At 42.5% G+C, this 17,671-nt stretch overlaps 3 protein-coding genes across 15 annotated transcripts; 2 read left to right on the top strand and 1 right to left on the bottom strand.

The window, feature by feature from the left end:
* The first annotated feature begins 3,615 nt into the window (after positions 1-3,615).
* Positions 3,616-4,017, top strand: LOC100832501 (elongation factor 1-beta). Its single transcript, XM_003559610.1, has 2 exons — positions 3,616-3,736; positions 3,836-4,017. Exons 1-2 carry the CDS (start codon positions 3,616-3,618, stop codon positions 4,015-4,017), a joined length of 303 nt encoding a protein of 100 aa, XP_003559658.1.
* A 2,048-nt stretch (positions 4,018-6,065) lies between these two features.
* LOC100835299 (F-box/LRR-repeat protein 17) lies at positions 6,066-13,286 on the top strand. Of its 13 annotated transcripts, none has more exons than XR_001405382.2 (12): positions 6,066-6,749; positions 7,910-8,011; positions 8,612-8,756; positions 8,838-9,022; positions 9,160-9,264; positions 9,388-9,485; positions 9,597-9,832; positions 9,914-9,980; positions 10,065-10,150; positions 11,407-11,452; positions 12,790-12,866; positions 12,936-12,947. XR_001405382.2 is itself a non-coding variant. In XM_010234132.3 (11 exons), exons 1-10 carry the CDS (start codon positions 6,211-6,213, stop codon positions 12,817-12,819), a joined length of 1,593 nt encoding a protein of 530 aa, XP_010232434.1. In that variant the 5' UTR covers positions 6,067-6,210; the 3' UTR covers positions 12,820-12,866; positions 12,936-13,286. The 13 variants fall into 13 exon arrangements, 7 of the variants coding, with proteins under 7 accessions (XP_024318953.1, XP_010232434.1, XP_024318950.1 ...); XR_001405381.2 differs by having other exon boundaries at positions 12,768-12,866; XR_002966205.1 differs by lacking the exon at positions 11,407-11,452 and adding an exon at positions 10,580-10,665 and having other exon boundaries at positions 6,067-6,749.
* Positions 13,287-14,178: 892 nt separating this feature from the next.
* On the bottom strand, positions 14,179-16,162 carry LOC100833149 (auxin-responsive protein IAA30). Its single transcript, XM_003562172.4, has 3 exons — positions 15,679-16,162; positions 14,627-14,899; positions 14,179-14,522 (listed from the first exon to the last, which is right to left on the bottom strand). The coding sequence occupies exons 1-3, from the start codon at positions 15,972-15,974 to the stop codon at positions 14,435-14,437; spliced, it is 657 nt and encodes a 218-aa protein (XP_003562220.2). The 5' UTR covers positions 15,975-16,162; the 3' UTR covers positions 14,179-14,434.
* Positions 16,163-17,671: the final 1,509 nt, after the last annotated feature.

Genomic DNA, 17,671 nt, shown 5'->3' with positions numbered 1-17,671 from the left:
TCGGCACTATCCATATTTGCAAATCATACACACACAAAAGCAAGCAATTTCCTTTCCGTTTGTAGATTGCCATCAAAGAAAGAAAGCACACGTGTTTTGGTTTGCAGAACATGATCGAGAGGAGCTAATTTCAACAAACAATTCATATATGCTCATCCAATGCAATCAAGGACGGTACAACAGGAACAACATCAAGAATAACAAAAAAATATTAGAGGAGAGAGACTTGTTTACCGATGCAAGCAGGTCTGAATCTTGGGCCCTATGTACCGATGACAGCTGCCTCCGAATTTCAGCTAGGAGTACAGAGAACCGACGCAAAACCTGGGCCGGCAAAACATTAAACATGTTGCAGTCAGGAGGCAATATCAGAGATTGGGAAAGATAAAATGACAAACAAAGAGCAGGCTAGATCACCTACCAGAGCGAGGCCTGGTGAGCGAGAGGACGAATCACACAGGTGGTATGGAGAGGGATTTAAAGGACGAAGAAGGTGACGGTTCGGCTCACCCGAGCAGTTTTTGTGCCGCATTTGCAGCGCAATCATGGCCGATGAATGCTTGGATACGTAGGGATGTTTCTGGAGCATTGGTGGTCGGTAGAGGATCGGTCGCGGCAGCGAAGCCGCTGGTACAAACGAACAGGAGGTGGACACCAAATGGGCCAGAAACGGGCGCGGCGAGGGCATGCAGCGTGAGGGGGACGGGGAGCGGCGCTCCCAACGGCCAGGAAGGGACGCCCATATAGCTTGGGAGGGCAAGCGGAGGGGGACGGAGGGCAGCGGCACAGGCGCAGGGGAAACGGGAGCTGGCCGGAGAAACGGGATCACGGGAAGGCAAATCGATCGAGATTTTTTCCCCTCCTGCATAAGCCACATAGGTGGAGCCTGGAGGCTGTATTTCCCCTTTCTGGTGGGCTGCAAAGGCCCAGGCCAAGCCCATATTGATGAAAACCAAACGGAACTAAGGCTGTGACGAGTCAACAGAACGGGGAACGGGGAATGGGGCGCAAGAATAGGGGTGATGTGGACAGGCTGCATGTTGAGCTTGCAAAATTAACTGCACTTAGGGTGTGTTTGGTTCTGCTTTGCTTCTGGAAAAATGCTGCTTTGCTTTTTCTGCTGTGTGAAAGGTGCTTTGCTTTTTCTGCTGTGAAAAAGCAGGAAGTGTGTTTGGTTGGAACATATGCTTTTGCTTTTGTGATTACCTAATGACTTTTTATATGCGAATTGATCGTAGATCTATGATCTTTGCATTGATTCATGCTTCAACTTTATAAAGTTTATAGATATTCAAGTATTAATTGTTACTACCTCCCTTGCATAATTCTTGTCTCAAATTGGACAAAAATAGATGTATCTATTTCTAAAAAGCGTCTGGATACATGTAATATTTCAACAAGAATTATGGAACGGAGGGACTAGATAGGAGTATAAAATTTAGGGTCCAAGAGATAGCTTGATGTACAACATCTCACACGCCCCATATGTACAACTTGCATGATGCATTAACGTAGTGTTTGTTCATGAAAATTCAAAAGTGGTATTTTGTTGTTACAAATCTATGAACCTAGCTTCTATGTTTGGTACTCCCACCGTCCGGGTTTATAAGGCCTACGCGGAATTTTATGTCAAATTTTGACCAAAAAATACATCGGTAACATGAGATTATTGTGGCACAAAAGATATATTGTTGGTTCATATAAGAAAATCTTTCTAATGATATAACTTTGATATGGATATGTTAAATATTATTTGTATAATTGTTGGTCAAAGGTTGACACGAATTTCAATACGAGCCTTATAAACCCGGACGGAGGGAGTAGCTAATTTGGGGATGGGGTACTATCGATTTTTGACAACCTACGTGGCGATCACACCCACGTAAACCCTAAATCGTTCCTTTCTTGTGCGTATAAATTTATTCTTAGCATTAGCACCCAAGAGTATCCAGCCTATGCAACAGAGGCGAGGGAGACAAAGAAAAGAAAAGGTTAAAAGCAACACAAGAACTTACTTTTGAAAACTTTAGGAATTCATAAAACTTATGAATATCTGAGCTTTCAATTTTTTTAGAAATTAAGGATGAGGTTTCGTAATCTTGAGAGAACTTCTAGAAATTAGAGATGAACTTTGAAAACTAGAGGTCGAGCTTTCAAATTTTTGGAGAACTTTTGGAAATTAGGGATGAACTTTCAGAAACTGGGGGAAAAACTTTCTAATTTTGGGTGAAGACCTTTGAGAAATTAGGAAGCATGCTTTCAAAATTTTAGGATAATTTTTCAATAGCATAACCTTTCTAGATTTACGCAATCAACTTTGTAACATTCAAGGTTTCTTTAGGATTTCATCAAAATAATAACAAAAAGTCGTGCGTAGTAACAACGCTAGCGGGCCACAAACTGTCTAGCTCCAATCAATGCCGACACACCTCCAAGTGGCGCTCACAACCCAATGCTTCAGCGAGCTCGAGGCGGTGGCCTGATGTGTCAGTAATCTCCAAGCGGCGGTGACACGCGGCTCCAAGTATGCATTGACACCCGATTACTACATTGACGGAGCACGACCGGGCACGCTTGCAGGCTTCAAGCGGGGTGACCCGGCTTGCTTGATCAATGTCGCGGCATATGACCCCGTCGACAGCCCGGCGATAGTGGCGTGTCCGATGGGGTGAAAAGGGAGAGGATGGTCGGTGCAAAATTGATAGGAAGAGAATCAATTGGAGGGTCTTTCATGACCCGTGCTATTGTGGAGCGGGAAGAGCCACGCAGTGGCAAGGATTTGAAGTTGTCAGCATGGCCACGGTGCTTCACAAAATAGGCTTTTCCATTAATTGCTAAATCTAAACCCATTACTCCCTTTGCTCCGAAACGTCTGTGTACCCAGGTTTGTTATGAGTTAAAATTTTGTGAGCGTTGACGAAGTTTGTGAAAAAGTCACCATAATATATATCACATCAAACTAGTATCATTAGGATTATTGTCAAATATATTTTCATATTGCATTTGTTTGGTGTAACACATGTTGATATTTTTCTACAAACTTGGTAAAAGTTGTGAAAGTTTGAATTACGACAATTCTAAATATAAATGTATCCATATTAAGAAACAAAAGGGTAATACTTGAGAACGCAATTTCCAAAATGAAAAGACTTGATTTCCTTAAACGAACTGCAACAGCGATCCACTAAGAAAGGAACTCCAAAAACCATTGTGTGCCGAACTGGGCCGACCCCTTCTTTAGTTCTTTTCCCTCTGCATCAATGGGCTGCGGCCAGATTCTTTTCCAAATCAGCCTCTCGGGTTCGCATTTGACACGGACTCCCGTCGCCCGGCCTCTCATCTGGCATCTGCATATTTAAGGCCTTGAGCGCAGACCCACGCTGGACTGAAGCCCTAGCCGCAGCCAGAACCGAGGTCGATCGGAGCCACTGTTGACTTCAATTCCTCGTATATCTGCGCCTTCAGCGGTGAGTTTTGGCCTTTGTCTACGTTGAGTTGAATTCTCCTTCTCCCACCCCTGTTTAAACGCTCCCCGGCCGTTCTTTTTCAGATGCTACCATTGTTTGCTTGACTCTTTAACTTCCTCGTAATTATTATCATTGAGGATTACAGGAGATGGCAGGCCAAAAGTTGTCTGTTTTGCTTGACGTGAAACCATGGGACGATGAGACCGACATGGTGAAGCTTGAGGAAGCCGTGCGGAGCGTCAAGATGGAAGGCTTGACCTGGGGTGCCTGTATGTCGATTTCCAATTCCAAACTAGTACCTATGAATTATATATATGCGTTTGTCAGTTCGTGAAATTTAACTCTCTCTACACCTGCTCTGCGTACAGCCAAACTTGTCCCGGTTGGATTTGGCATGAATAAGCTGCAGATCATGATGACCGTTGTCGACGACCTCGTCTGCGTCGACGACCTTGTCGAGGACCACCTCTGCGCCGAGCCAGTCAACGAGTACGTCCAGAGCTGTGACATTGCAAGCTTCAACAAAATATGTAAGTGCTTTCGTGCCTAATCGGATTAATCCCAAGATGTTCTCCCCTGCATCGAGCTCTCTTGGGTTTCCAGTCTGTTTGACGATTCTTGTTCACTAACGTCGTTGCAGGAGATTCCTCTTTGCATGCAAGCGATGGTGGAGATCGACCAGGGGAAGATTCAAACAGCTACTCCCTTCGAGTAGGACTCTGTACAAAGTTGTACTACTAGATTTGAGACATTTATTATGAATTTGAAAGAGCAGTATATATTTTTTTACTTTTTTAAAAACAACAATTACGTGACTAGTTAGTTATTGGGATTTCTATTTTCATGCCCCTCCTTGCCTCATTTTTATCTCAGGCTTCAAACTCTGCTCACTTTTGTCTTCCTCCTCTTTCTGCCCGAGCCTAGGGGCATGAAAATAGAAATCCTTAATTATTATGGATCTGAAACACTTATTTAAGACGACGAACAGCTAGTTAGTTATGTGACTAGCGGCCGAGTTAATCTATACTAGTAGGTCGTTATAGATTGTTAGAAAGATAGTTCCTCAAATCCCTTTGGTCTATGAAAAGTGTTCTTTTTGCCTGGAATTTTTTCCCCTCTAACAAATCTGAATGACTTGTTTCAAAAACAGATTTTGAATCTGAGCACCGTGAAATCTGAAGACTTGTTCGAAGAACAAAATCTGAATTTGAGCACTGCGGTTCTGCTTCGCCAACACCATATCTACTCCATATCAATGTAATCACCAACACGAGTCTAACCGTGGATCGAAAGTGGGCTGCAAGCTAATTGCGTCAATCAGGTCTTGAACTTGGTTTTGATACTGTGAAGAGTTTCATGTACTGAACTAGTTCATCCAAAAATTCAAGTTGATGAGGAAATGAGGGCAGTCCATTTATACTTCAACACGAATCTACTATCAGGATTCACCTAGAGTCTTATAGTACCTGTGAGATGGCTTGACGAGAGTGAGAAAACCAATAACATATACAAGAAGAACAAGAGAACTACACATTCATTTGTTCCTAGCTGTTTTTCCTCTACAAAAATCCCCTAAAGTCTGAATTAGTTCTTTGATAAGTTGCAATGCACATCACGAATGTAAAAAAAAAACAAGCTTGAAAATTTACAGAAAAAAATCGCTTGTGATTAGATAGAAGACAAACGACCTAGAAATAGAGCTCGATTTTCAGAAAGCTAATTTGTATGGCACAAAAGCTTTTGGCGAGAGTCACAAACCCACACGTCTGGATTTTTTTTTTTGGGAATGTCAAGCTGAAATTTTTAGTATATTGGGTAAGGGAAAAAAATCACCATCCGTGTGTGTGTATCCCCTAAATGAGACCACAGTACATAAATCCAGACTTGTGTGCTCAAGCTGACCTTTCGAGCATATTGGTCATTGGTAATCACTGTTTGGTGACACGATCCTCACGAAAACAAGCAGGTAAGGATAGAGTATAAGTGGCAAAAATGTCTACAACCGAGTAACAGAGAAATGCTCCAAGCTAGCACGAAGTGTGGTGACAGTTCTTTTTAATCCACGATCGTACGAATTATTTCTCTGACCACTAATAAGTTGCACAATCACGAAGCTTAAAACTTTACAGAAAAAAAAAACCCTGCTTGTGATTAGATAGAAGACAAACGACCCACAAATAGAGCTCGATTTTGAGAAAGCTTTTGTTTGGCCGAAATTACAACCAGACGATTGGACGAAACAGTGCTAAACCCACCAAATTATATTCAGTTAAACCCCCCGCTAAATTACCTTTTTCTTTTGACCAAGAATCCACCAAATTACTTGGTCAAAGTTGAAACTGCAATAACACACCCCAGGATGTTTCTCGGTTAAACGAAGCAGCAGCAGCCGTAACCGCACCGATTTCCATGGGGAAACGTAGCACGTGCCGATTTGCATCGGTTAAACGCCATCGCCAACCGTGGCAAGGCCACGGGGAAACAGTTGTTGAAGTTTCACACTCGTCTGGACCGCAGTATCTCCAGAAAAATACCGTCGACGTGGGCATTCACTCCACTGCTCGCTGGGTAAAAGAAACTCATCTCCGCCTCATCTCATCTCATCTGGTCCGGCCGGGTCTCCTCTCGCGTCCCCAAAAAATGGCGCCAATCCCTCCCCAATCTCCCGCCCCACCCTCCCACTATTTCCCCATCCACCCGCTGCCCTAACCGCGCCGGGGGTCTCTCCCAAACCCTAACCCCCATGGCCTCGCTGCCCACCAAGCCGCCCCCGCCGCCGCGTCCCAAGACGCGGGGCAGCTACAATTGCGGCCGATGCGGCCTTCCCAAGAAGGGACATGTCTGCAACCTCCCGTCCCCCGCCGACGGGGGGGCGCCCACCCCGTCGCCCTCCTCCTCCGGAGCAGCCAGCGGGGAGAACAGGCTCCGCCGCGCCCTCTCCTTCGACGACGCGGCGACGCCGACCTCGCCGGAGAAGAAGCCCAGGGCGGCGGGGGACGAGGAGGAGGCCGATGAAGCCGATGGCCAGATGGAGGAGGACGAGGAGAGGATGGAGCTGGGCGGGAGGGCGTGGCCCAGGGAGCTCGTGGCGGACGTGCTCCGGCGGCTGGGGCCCAGGGGCGTCATGGCCGCTGCGGCGGTCAGCCGCGGCTGGCGCGACTGCGCCGGCCGGGTCTGGCGGGCCACCGAGGAGCTCCGCCTGCGAGCGGTCGGTGTGGGCCTCCTGGGCGCGCTGCTTCCGCGGTGCACCGCCCTCTCGCGCCTCGTGCTCCGCATGGAAAGGTGAGGGACCGGACGAATCCGAACGAATCCAACCCAAAACGGTGCAATTTTGGCGAGATCTGGTCACGCCGCCGTGAGATCGATACTGGATCTTTGATCGGTGGCTGCTCCGGACAGCCTGCTGTGCACCAGTTCGTTCAAAGGATAGAACACAAATCACCTCACCAGTATTCCTAAAAGGACAAAAACAATTCACTAGTTTATCGAGAACGGGGATTTCTAAATGATTTACAAGCTGAACGGATGCCTCTGATACTGGATTCAGGAGATTTATGCCTAGATGACTAAACGGTATTAGTAGCAGGGCCTAGTTTCACGGAGGATTTGTGTTTGGGTGTGGAACGTAGTCAAAGTTTAGGGCATCATGAAACAATAGGGAAAATACTGCATGTTTACGACTTGTTAGATTTGGTTGTGAGAGCTAAGTCTTTCTCTCTGGAGAACATGTCTTGTTGTCTGGAGATTGAATTTTAGCAGTACTTCACTAAAAAAAATTTAGCAGTACTTAGATGATATGATGTGACTAGATGAAACACATGTAGTGCAGGAAACTATGCAAGTAATGTGTTTGTAGATCTGTGTTGCATTGAACAATTTATTGTTGTTGCTGGAATTGCTGGAGGGTTGAGTTGCAGACTTGATCTGTGCTTGATTTGTAGATCTTTCATCTGCATGGTTGGACCGTTATGATTGTAGAAAGAATGTGATTAATGGGGTTTGTTGATCCGTGATGATACGAAATGTACAATCACAGTGAGAATAATATGTGCCACTTTCGAACATATAAAAACAGTTGTGTATCCCTTGTTGCGAGCCTGTGAACATACATGAAAACTAATCTTATAGTACTAGAAATTTTCCTTAAGTGCCTACTCAGATTAGTTGTGCTTGCTGGATTGTCTGCATAGAAGTACATCCATCTATTTGCAATGAAAGACAAAACAAATTTCCCAGCTGTTTTCTTGATTGTTCAAACTTATGTTTGAAGCTAGTTTGCTTATTCTCACTGGTGTACTTGTGAGACACATTATTTTATACTCTATTGTTTTGCATCTGGCGCGGTGATTGTTGATGTAGATCTAGTCCTCATCTATATGTTTCCTATGCCGAGAAAAATATATTCCACTTATAACAGGTGTCTTATTCTTCGTTTGGTTCAGTGATGTTGATGCTGCTATGCTCGCATGTCTTGCATTTTCTTGCTCAAGTTTAGAAACTCTGGAGATCACCATGGCTGACAAGGCAGTCAACAGGATGACTGGGTATGTTCCTTATATAATATCCTTTTGAAATTTAGTTATTTAGTTTAAGTTATCTCATATTATCCGTAAAAAAATCTTATATTAAATGTGCTCTCTCCTAATAATTGCTTTGTAAGAGCAAGGTTCTGCAAAATCAGATATGTGCAAGAAGTAATTTTACTTTTATCTTATATACAATAGGATTTGTACTTTTTTACAACTTTACATATGCAATGCAGCGTAGTTTTCTTTATTTGCCGATTGGTTTAGTTATACCAAGTGATGCTATGTTCACATCATTCCAATCTATCTCCATCTTTTTTGCACATGCAAGTCTTGTTGAGTATTTTTGACTTCCATATAAAATCATCAAATTGGAAGAAGGTTGTAAGAGCAAGGTTCTACATAGTCAGACATAGTCAAGCAGCGATTTTACTTTTGTCTGATACATGAGAATTTGTCCTCGTTACAATTTTACATATGCAATGCTGTGTAGTTTTCTTTTATTTGTTGAGTATTTTTTTTACTTTCATATAGCATTGCCATGCAAATTAGAAGAAGGTTAGCACACAAGCTCTATGTTCAGCTCCTATATTAACTGAAGTTGTTATATTCTAATAGAGAGGAGCTAAGTCGATTTGTTTCGGAGAAGCGTTCTCTCTCAGTTCTCAAAATTGGTGGTTGCTCCAGTCTTGGTTTTCTTGATCTAAGCTCTTCAAGCCTGTCGGTTCTTTGGCTATCAGACCTTTGCTCCCTTTCAAAATCGGTAATATTGTGTTCTATAACTATTTACACGCATATCAACTTTATTTTGTGCATGAATTCATTGTACTGCAAATTGTTTTAGGTCATAAACTGCTCTAATATGAGCGAGCTCTCACTGTGTTTCACACAGCAAAGTAACGATTGTACTGATCTGGTTGCTTTGATGGATGGCCTGGGTCGTATGTGCCCTAACTTAAGAAATATGCACATATCATCAATTCAGTTATCTAATGAAGCTGTGTTTGCTCTAGAGAATGCCAACCTAAGGTATACATCTACCCCACCATGCTTTCAACGTTCTTTTGTTGGTTATTTGAGTTATAGCATTCCCGTTCTCTTGTCATTGCATTTCTAGTTTCATAGTAATTCAACCTTTGATCTCAATCTTGTTATTGCTTGATCAGGGGCTTGTGCATGCTGTCATTGATTCTTGGTTCAAAAATAACAGATGCAGCTGTTGCATCTATTGTTCGGTCTTGTGCAAGCTTGGATTTACTTGATTTAAGCGGGTAAGCTATATTATGTATTTGGAAATATTAGTTATAGGGTTATAATACAAACTGATGATATTTTTACCGTGGGGAGCTACTTCAAATTAGCTTATGTTGTTACTCGTTTTGATTTTACTCCAGATCTAGCATCAGTGATAGTGGTGTTGGGATGATCTGCAAAGCGTTCCCTCATACTCTATCAAGGCTGCTCCTTGCTCTTTGCCCAAACATTACCACATGTAAGGCTCATATTTCTTCTCTTGGATTATTATATGTGCTCACTGTAAACGAATTCACCAGTCAACCTTTATGTGGTCCAATTTTAATAAACCATATACGTGATTTTGTAGGTGGAATCCAGGTCGCAACAGCACAATTGCCTCTTCTTCAGCTCATGGACTGTGGAATGAGTTTACGTTCCAACTCACAGAATGAAAAACAGGGGGCTTATTTTGGGGAAATCAATGGAAGGATTAGATTGTGCCCAAAACTACCCACTTTGAAAAAGCAACCAATGCGACAAAAGCTTATTATAAAACATGATAATTTGAAGAAGCTCAGTCTATGGGGCTGTTCAGCTATTGATGTAAGCCTTTGAAATTTACCTGCAGCCAATCATTCAAGTCCTTAATCAATATGTTCTTATTACTTATTTCACGTATGGCAGGCTTTGTATGTGAAATGTCCAGAGTTGAATGATCTCAATCTCAACTCTTGTACAAATCTACATCCAGGTATCATGTCCTTCCCTTTTTTTGTCATATTGTCAAGTTCGTAAAATGTTATTAGGATCAACAATTTTTAAATACTTTCCACAGAGCGGTTGCTTCTTCAGTGCCCAAATTTAAAGAATGTGCATGCATTTGGGTGCCAAGATATGTTGATTGGTGCAATCAGAAACCAGGTACTAGTTTGTGAGCCCTTCTCACCCCCAAATGAATTTTTTGTTCAGCTAAAGCTTCCTTAGTAATTTGTTCGTTATGTGTGCACTACTGAGAAGTTTCAAGGTTATTCGATGAATATGCTTGAAGTGCGAAGCAGCAAACCAAGTACTTTCAAGAACGTTGCTAAGCAATCAGAAAGTCGAAAATGTGTCATTGCAAAGTTATTAGCTGCACATTGTCCAAAAACTTTGCTCACCAGTGTGTTTGGCTGATTCAGCAATTGTAGGCTTATGCAGAATTAGACTAAACCAAACGAATCGAAGTGAACTAAATATGTTGTTGTTCCATGTTTGGTTTGCAATTTAGTAATAAAATTTAGTGTCCTGTTTACAGTTCCATGGGAAAAAATAATTTAATTTGCCTTTTGGTTTTTGGGTTTTTTCCTTCAGAAACTGATAAACCGAAAGAATCTAATGAAGCAATGTGTATCAACTGGAGTCTAGCAAGGAGTAAGCACTAAGCAGTGAAGCTGAAGGTGTATATGTTTGTAAGCTTCTTTAGCCTAGGAATCATACTATTGGAATTGGTGCATATACATTATAATAGCTTATGCCTTCTGTAGCTTCTAACTGATTTTGTAGCCTAAGAGTTAGTAACAAACCCCTTTATATCTTTTAACGCACTGGAAGCAGTCCTCGTGCCCTCTCTAAAAAAAAGGTATATAATGCTAGCAGATTTCAAAATCGGATTTTCCGGAACTACAGGCCAGGTGCATCTGCACCTGGTTGTTAAATAATTCAGACACCACATTTTAAAGTTCTGTAAAAACAGGAAAAATATATTGTTCATACATTATAGGATGACTTATGAACTTGGAGATTTTGGGCCAAACATGCAATCATTATACGTGGTGCAAAAAAGAACCAAACTGGTAGGAGAGTCATGGACACGAGAGTAAATACTGCTGGGAGGCTGGCTGGCCAGGTTGCACAGCTTTATCAGGGAGAGAGGTTTAAATTAGAAACTGGGATGGCAAAGTAGACGGGACATAAATTGTAACTGTTCTTGCCTGATGAATTCATCTTGAGGAGTACTTCTACAATCTATATAGAGCCTAACAATCCAAACTAGGTAAAAACCATTATATCTTGTCTCTATATGTCTTAAGGCCCAAGCTAGGGTTATCCTATCTCTAATTGATAACTTTCTAATTTAAATGATACTGTTCCTAACATAAAGATAACATGGATTATATCCCTTAATTCGAGCCTGCTAGGTCTGGGTGAGCCTGGGACATGGGTGACTAATTCACATGGCAGAAGGTACATTAGTTGTAAATTTACACAATTTTCTTTCACTCAGCATAGAAATTATCACATTTTCTGCCAAAAGTTTGCAAGTTCACATTTTATTCGAACATTCGTTTATTGATTGCTTGATTCAAAAGGTTGCACACTAGCCCTTCATATCTATAGGTCGACCAACTTGATCAACAAGTTGGATCTCAATGTGTACTCAAGACCAAACCATAACTCTACTTCCTAGTTGAGGTGGACTCTTTTTAATGGACTGAACCGTATTCAATAAAGATACATACTATTTGGTTTATTCCTTTTCTTAACCTTCCTATCTCTAACATAACCTATCAAATGCCTTTACGGATATGCCTATCTCTTATTACCTTCTGGGTCTCCAACCATAACACACATTTTTTTTCCTTTTTACCACAATCCTAGAAGTGTGTGTTTTTGTCCGGCTTCATATGGACCCTGGGATCATTTGATGATTTTTTCCACATCCATTTTGAAAGTTCTATAGCAGAGTTCAGTGACATAGTCCTGGGTCCTCCAACTTCATAGGTCTACAGGCCCAAACAACAGATACATGAAGGTTACTAATAGCAGGGGTGGAGCTTATGGCCTATGGGGGAGGGAAGTGAGGGTGGCTGCCATGCCCCAGGCATGAGTATACAATTCCTGTCCCTAGTTCCTTCACAGTAAACAATGGTGTTGTGCTGCCATTGACAAGCCGTGAGTTAGAAGCTGTCTCAGGAGGAAGTGGTCTAATTTATGGAGTTGGCATCCATTCGGACTGTGTGGACGTGACGCATATCAGGGCCAGCTACACTTTTGATGGCGTGAAGTTGTTAAATTTTAAATGTGATATATTTGGTTGCTTTTGTCAGTTCTTGAGAATTTAGAATTGAGCAGTCGTACTGTAGCATGCAGAGAAACTTTTGGTGGTAGACTCTGAAAAGTTTGTAGTTATAGTATGATGCTGTTAGCAAGCAATATTTTTTGAGACAGCATAATGTTAAAGCAGTTGGCAACCGGTTTATTCAAGCTTGATGTATGTTACTGTATACTTAACACAAGCACGAAGCAGAGTATAATTTGGAAATTTGAAAACCGAGACAAACCAAAGTAACTAAAATTGAGTTGCTAATAATCCCAAGCACATGCCTTAATAAAGGGTGTGTGACTTGTTTATTGCACATCAAAATATACATAACATTTAAGAGACTTGGTCAACCAGTTCATACAAATTTGCATCTGAGCAATCACTTGTTTAAAATTAAGTTGGAAGAGCATTACCCTTGTCTTTCCTTTTCCAATGTATTGCCACGAATTTTGCCAGGTTCTGAATGAGTTCGCTGCAGCTGAACCACATCTTCCATGCAAGCGGCTAGCTGATGGTTCAAAACGGGTTCAACTCCCACAGTTGCCAGAAAAGCAGGTAAAGACCTAGTATTGAGCTGAGATATCTAACTATTGTTGCATCTGCTAACTCTTTTGTTTCTTTCAGTCACCAGAGGACAAAAAATGTACTGGATTTAGGGGGACACAGTGCGCCGTGCTTCTTGATTCTTGATTAATAATAACATAACCAGAGCTAGAGAACTGAGCACCCTAATTTGTGAAATCATACAACGGTGTGTATTATTTATTTGTTTGTGCCTCCAAACTCATAATATATGTAATGCGCTTGTTGTATAAGCTGCTACCTGGAAGTGGAACTTGTAGCAATTGCTTTTGGGGTTTCGGGCATTGTATTCCGCCTGGCCTATTATGTAGTCATATCGTGCCAAAAAATAATATGTAGTCATATTATCTACATTCTCTTTCGGACAATAAAGATTTGACTTATTTTTACTGTTGTACCCAACATGTTTAACTGCGTTGATTAGTACAGAGATACAAATGAAGCTTTCCCGTGTTGATTGCTGAACTGCTCTCTTGTTAATCGCAAGAAAACCCAGAAACTTAAGAGCACTTTAATATCCAAAATCTGCTTGCTATGCTACTTGATGGACTTGCCTAGCTGAAGAGAATTAAATGCTGGATTCTTCAAGCCTTGGTTCCTTTGTTTGCTTTAGGCTGCATTGACAATCACCAATTGCTTGAAGCCTGTCATCATTACAAGGGGACACGAGATCCCCGAAGGAAATAGTTTGGCATAATATAACGTAGCTTTAACTTGCAAACACCTTTTAGATACAATAATCACCTATAGCATGGAAGGAGCAACCCAAAGTTACTGCAAATAATGACACTTTGTTGTTCGCCGCCCTTGCACAGCAAATGTGTTGCACTTGCACGTTGACATAGAATACAGCTATGGACCTTGGCATAGAGTACCATCATAGCCACCGAAACTTGTATAAAAACATGAGCCCCTATCTCTATGCACATGGCATGTCTCCTCCTTTAGCTGGCATAGAAATATAAAACAAACATGGAGATGTGTGTTTATGAGATGAGTATGCATCACACCAAGACATGAAACACTGGCCGTCTTCCTTGTGTATCACAGGAGAATAAATATCATCATTGAAAGAATCTGGACACCGCTTAACAGCTTCATAATTAAACAACGCTGCTGGTCGATTATTTGTCCAACCGCACCATGATAATTGAGCATTTCTGCTAGATAAACTGCAAGATCCCTGCAATGGAACAGGTAGCACTAACTGGGTTTTAACAAGATAAGAATAATGGAAGAACAGCTGCTACATTTTTTGTGTGTGTCCTAAAGGAAAGTAGGAAACTAAAGTAAAATAGCAATGCATAGAAAAGGAAGACAGACAGACAATCTGTATGTAACAGTGACACGTCGATGACATCTTCGTTACGTAGTATATATGATAAAATGGAACATACGCAAGTAATACACCAAACCGCCGCCTGAACTTGACGAGGCGACATAAACTTCAACCGAATCATAGTAGAGTAATTAACGACATATATTATGGTACAGGGTTGAGCAAGCAAAGCCATGATCTTCAAACCAATACCCTTCCTCGATCAGCTTACGATCTTGCATTTCCCACCAAGGCCGATGGCTTCCGATCCTTTCATTATCCGGAGCCGCTTGCAAGACGAAACGAACATCCTGCCAACAAAAGTAAGAAAATTACGGGAGAAGACTGAAAACATAATCAACACAGACTGGGGATGGTTTTGACTGTGGGGATCGACGTGTGTGTGCTTGCTTACTCCCAGGGGACGTCGCCGACGAGCATCCAGTCGCCGTCCTTGTCCTCGTACGTGGGCACGCAGCTGCTCTCTTTCATCGTGCTGAACATCTTCTCCAGCGCCATGGAGAGCTCGTCGTAGCTGTTGCACGCGCCGATGTCGAGCTTGCGCAGGTAGGGCGCGCCGTCCATGCTCACCTTTACCAACGCCGCCGACCTGTCGCCTTTCTCGGTCTGTGCCGCGAGGATGTTCTTCCGGAACGACCGGACGGGTGGCCAGCCCACCGCCTGCGCTCTGGGCTCACCAAGTAAGAACATGAAAATGTATTCGTTAGTGTTTTTTCTAGCTGTTTTTCATCGCAAAGGAAAAAAGAAAAGAAAGGATTTAGCCATTTTCATGGGGCATTTTGAATTTTGATCCACTACACAGTGTATGGACCCGGATACGAAATACGGCAGGGTAATCTTTTGCAGGGTGATGATGACGAAGAAGGCGAAAAAGTGGACATGGAGAGACAATTTGCAGGGTAAAAAAAAGAGCTCCCTTTCTATCTTGTCGGCAGGCCCGGCACTTGGCTACGGTGTCCCAGTGAATTGCTCCCACATGTTGTTCTTGTTGTACTCATCGATCCGTGCACCAGCGTATCCAGTTTGGATCCAAATGTTTGCCCAAAAAACGCAGATGCAAAAGTACTTTATTTTCTTTCGTGCTCGCACAAGCACGCCACTTCAATCCGTGTGCCTCCCGCTCATGCCTGTGTTCGAATCACGGAAAGATTTTCTAGATTTCCACAGCTGAACTTTACTCTTACTAGATCGAACGATGCATGCTGATAGTACTACGAGTACTATACTTTGTTAAAACATTGTGTCAGGGAGTAGCTTATAAACTATCCTCTCTCGTCGTCTTTGAGAAGACGAAATGGTTCTTGAGACTCAGAATGTTGTTCTAACAGGGGACAAGAACATCATATTTACACATGCGTATGTAAAAGTACTAGTACGGAGATAACGTACATAGATTAAGCGAGTTCAGACTGCAAATTAGCGAGGATTTACGGACGAGAAACGTACTTGGGTGCGCGCGGCTTCTCGGGGTCAGAGGTGACCACGCTGGTCTGGCTCGGGGACCTCTTCATCTTCCCATCGGCGGCAGCTGACGAAGAAAGCTGCTCCGCGGTCGCGGCGGCGATACCTTCGTTGGCCACTTCATCTTCACCCACGGCCGGCGCTGGCTCCAGCTTCAGCTTGAGGTCGATGGTCTCAGCGTAGCCCCTCTTGCCGGAGCCCCTAGCCGAGGCGTCGTCGTTGCCGCCGCCGGGCAGGCCGAGCCGGAGCTCAGTCTCCTCGAAACCGAGGCCCTCCGCCATTGATCTCCTGCTCCAGCAGCCTCCAATGAACAGTTCTTGGCTCCTTGTTGATTTGCTTTCGAGTAATCGAGCGTGCTCCTGCTGCTGCTGCTGGGCTTGGGTTTGGCTCGTGAGCACAAATAGATGGAGGTCGAGGTGGGGGGACAGGAAATGATAATGGCGGGTGGAATGCCAATAATGAAGAGTTTAGAGTTTGGTTTCCCCTCTTGCCGGGAGTAATATTGCCACGATATTCTCGTACAACGCAATTTGGCTACTCAGTCCGTCTCATATTAAATGACTCAAATTTGTCTAAATATGAATGTATCTATAACCAATTGATATTTCGACAATTAATATGGAAATGATGGATACTTTTTTTACGGTGTGGACACATATAAGTTGCATGATTTTTAAGGAAAAATCTTAAAATCTAAATTGACGAATCAGAACCGTTGGATTAGTATCTAGATCTCATTTTATCCTTTTTTCATCATCTTTTTCGAATCTCAAAGCACAATTCATATCCAACGGCTGAAAAATCAACTTATCTTTAACTAAAAATCAGACAACTTACGTACAACAAAATCTTTTTTTTTTGCCACATCCCTGTAGGTTGAAGAGTTCCCTTTGACGCACTACGTTAATTTACTTCTCTGTTTCAAACTTAAGATATTTTAGCTGTGTAAGTCAAATATTTTACAATTCAACAAAGATTATAAAAAATATATATTAATATGTAAATTTCAAATATGTATACTACAAAGCTACTCCCTCCATTTCTTAAAAATTGGAATATTATTTTTCATTAAAACAAGGCTTTGACCACAAATTACTACGTCAAGGTGTGGTTTATATGACATGAAACCACAATTATCATGAAGTACTTTTGATAACGAATCTACTGATACTAATTAATATGTCAATCTTTAAGGAACGGAGGGAGTATATAACACGTCAGATTTAATATAACTAATTTAGAATTATAAATGTTGATGCATTAATTTTTCTATAAATTTGGTTAAATTTGTAACAAAGGTGATACTTAGGAATAACTTGATTATCACCAGAAAAAAAAAAGCACATGATGCTGCCGCCGGTTCACTCCATTTGATGCATGCATACGCGGTCCCTACTGCTCTTGGGTCTCTGATGTGATTCTGCTGTACGGAGTGTCTCGCGCCCTCACACACACACACACACACACGGACGTACACCTCCGGCTCCGTCCCGATATGATCGCCTACTCGTGTGTTGCACGCATGTGCCGCTGTTTTGGCTCACACTCGGCAAGGGCAACAAGCAGCAGTACGGAACGAATCGGCTACGAGGTCTCGTCACTTTTTGCCGTAATTAAGCAGGCAAAGCAAACGCTTGGCCGACACTTTTGCGTACGGCCCCGGCCGAGGCCGTGCACGCGTGCACGATCCAGCTGGGAACATACTGTTGTTGCTTCCCGTGTGCGTTGCTTGCGCATTTTTGTGTTACTCACACGCCAAGTTGTTTTCGGGGAGAGCATTTTCACGTGCATGCATATTCCTTCACGTCGATCGATCGGCCTTCTGTACTCCGTCTCTCCATTCAGTCGGCCGCTCGCAAAAAAAAAGCAGTAAATAAATAAAGTCTAGTATTTTGCTGTAAGACTATTTGATGATGCAGTGGTAGGGGGATCGGTGTTGAATAAACTCTAATTAGGCATTTAATAAAACGCATATGTC

Source organism: Brachypodium distachyon, chromosome 1 (assembly GCF_000005505.3).
Source record: "Brachypodium distachyon strain Bd21 chromosome 1, Brachypodium_distachyon_v3.0, whole genome shotgun sequence".
NCBI classification, from domain to species: domain Eukaryota; kingdom Viridiplantae; phylum Streptophyta; class Magnoliopsida; order Poales; family Poaceae; genus Brachypodium; species Brachypodium distachyon.
Note: the sequence above shows the minus strand (reverse complement) of the source record. Positions and strands in the feature narration are given on the sequence as shown.

Excerpts from the sequence above, each read along its gene's own strand:
- LOC100832501 (XM_003559610.1), top strand. The coding sequence starts at position 3,616 with ATGGCAGGCCAAAAGTTGTCTGTTTTGCTTGACGTGAAACCATGGGAC. Across the intron at positions 3,737-3,835 it reads AGGCTTGACCTGGGGTGCCT|CCAAACTTGTCCCGGTTGGA; the intron begins GTATGTCGATTT and ends CTCTGCGTACAG.
- LOC100835299 (XM_003562177.4), top strand. The coding sequence starts at position 6,211 with ATGGCCTCGCTGCCCACCAAGCCGCCCCCGCCGCCGCGTCCCAAGACG. Across the intron at positions 9,023-9,159 it reads CTAGAGAATGCCAACCTAAG|GGGCTTGTGCATGCTGTCAT; the intron begins GTATACATCTAC and ends TTGCTTGATCAG. Across the intron at positions 9,265-9,387 it reads GATTTACTTGATTTAAGCGG|ATCTAGCATCAGTGATAGTG; the intron begins GTAAGCTATATT and ends ATTTTACTCCAG.
- LOC100833149 (XM_003562172.4), bottom strand. The coding sequence starts at position 15,974 with ATGGCGGAGGGCCTCGGTTTCGAGGAGACTGAGCTCCGGCTCGGCCTG. Across the intron at positions 14,900-15,678 it reads GAGAAGCCGCGCGCACCCAA|AGCGCAGGCGGTGGGCTGGC; the intron begins GTACGTTTCTCG and ends TGGTGAGCCCAG. Across the intron at positions 14,523-14,626 it reads GTCGGCGACGTCCCCTGGGA|GATGTTCGTTTCGTCTTGCA; the intron begins GTAAGCAAGCAC and ends TTTTGTTGGCAG.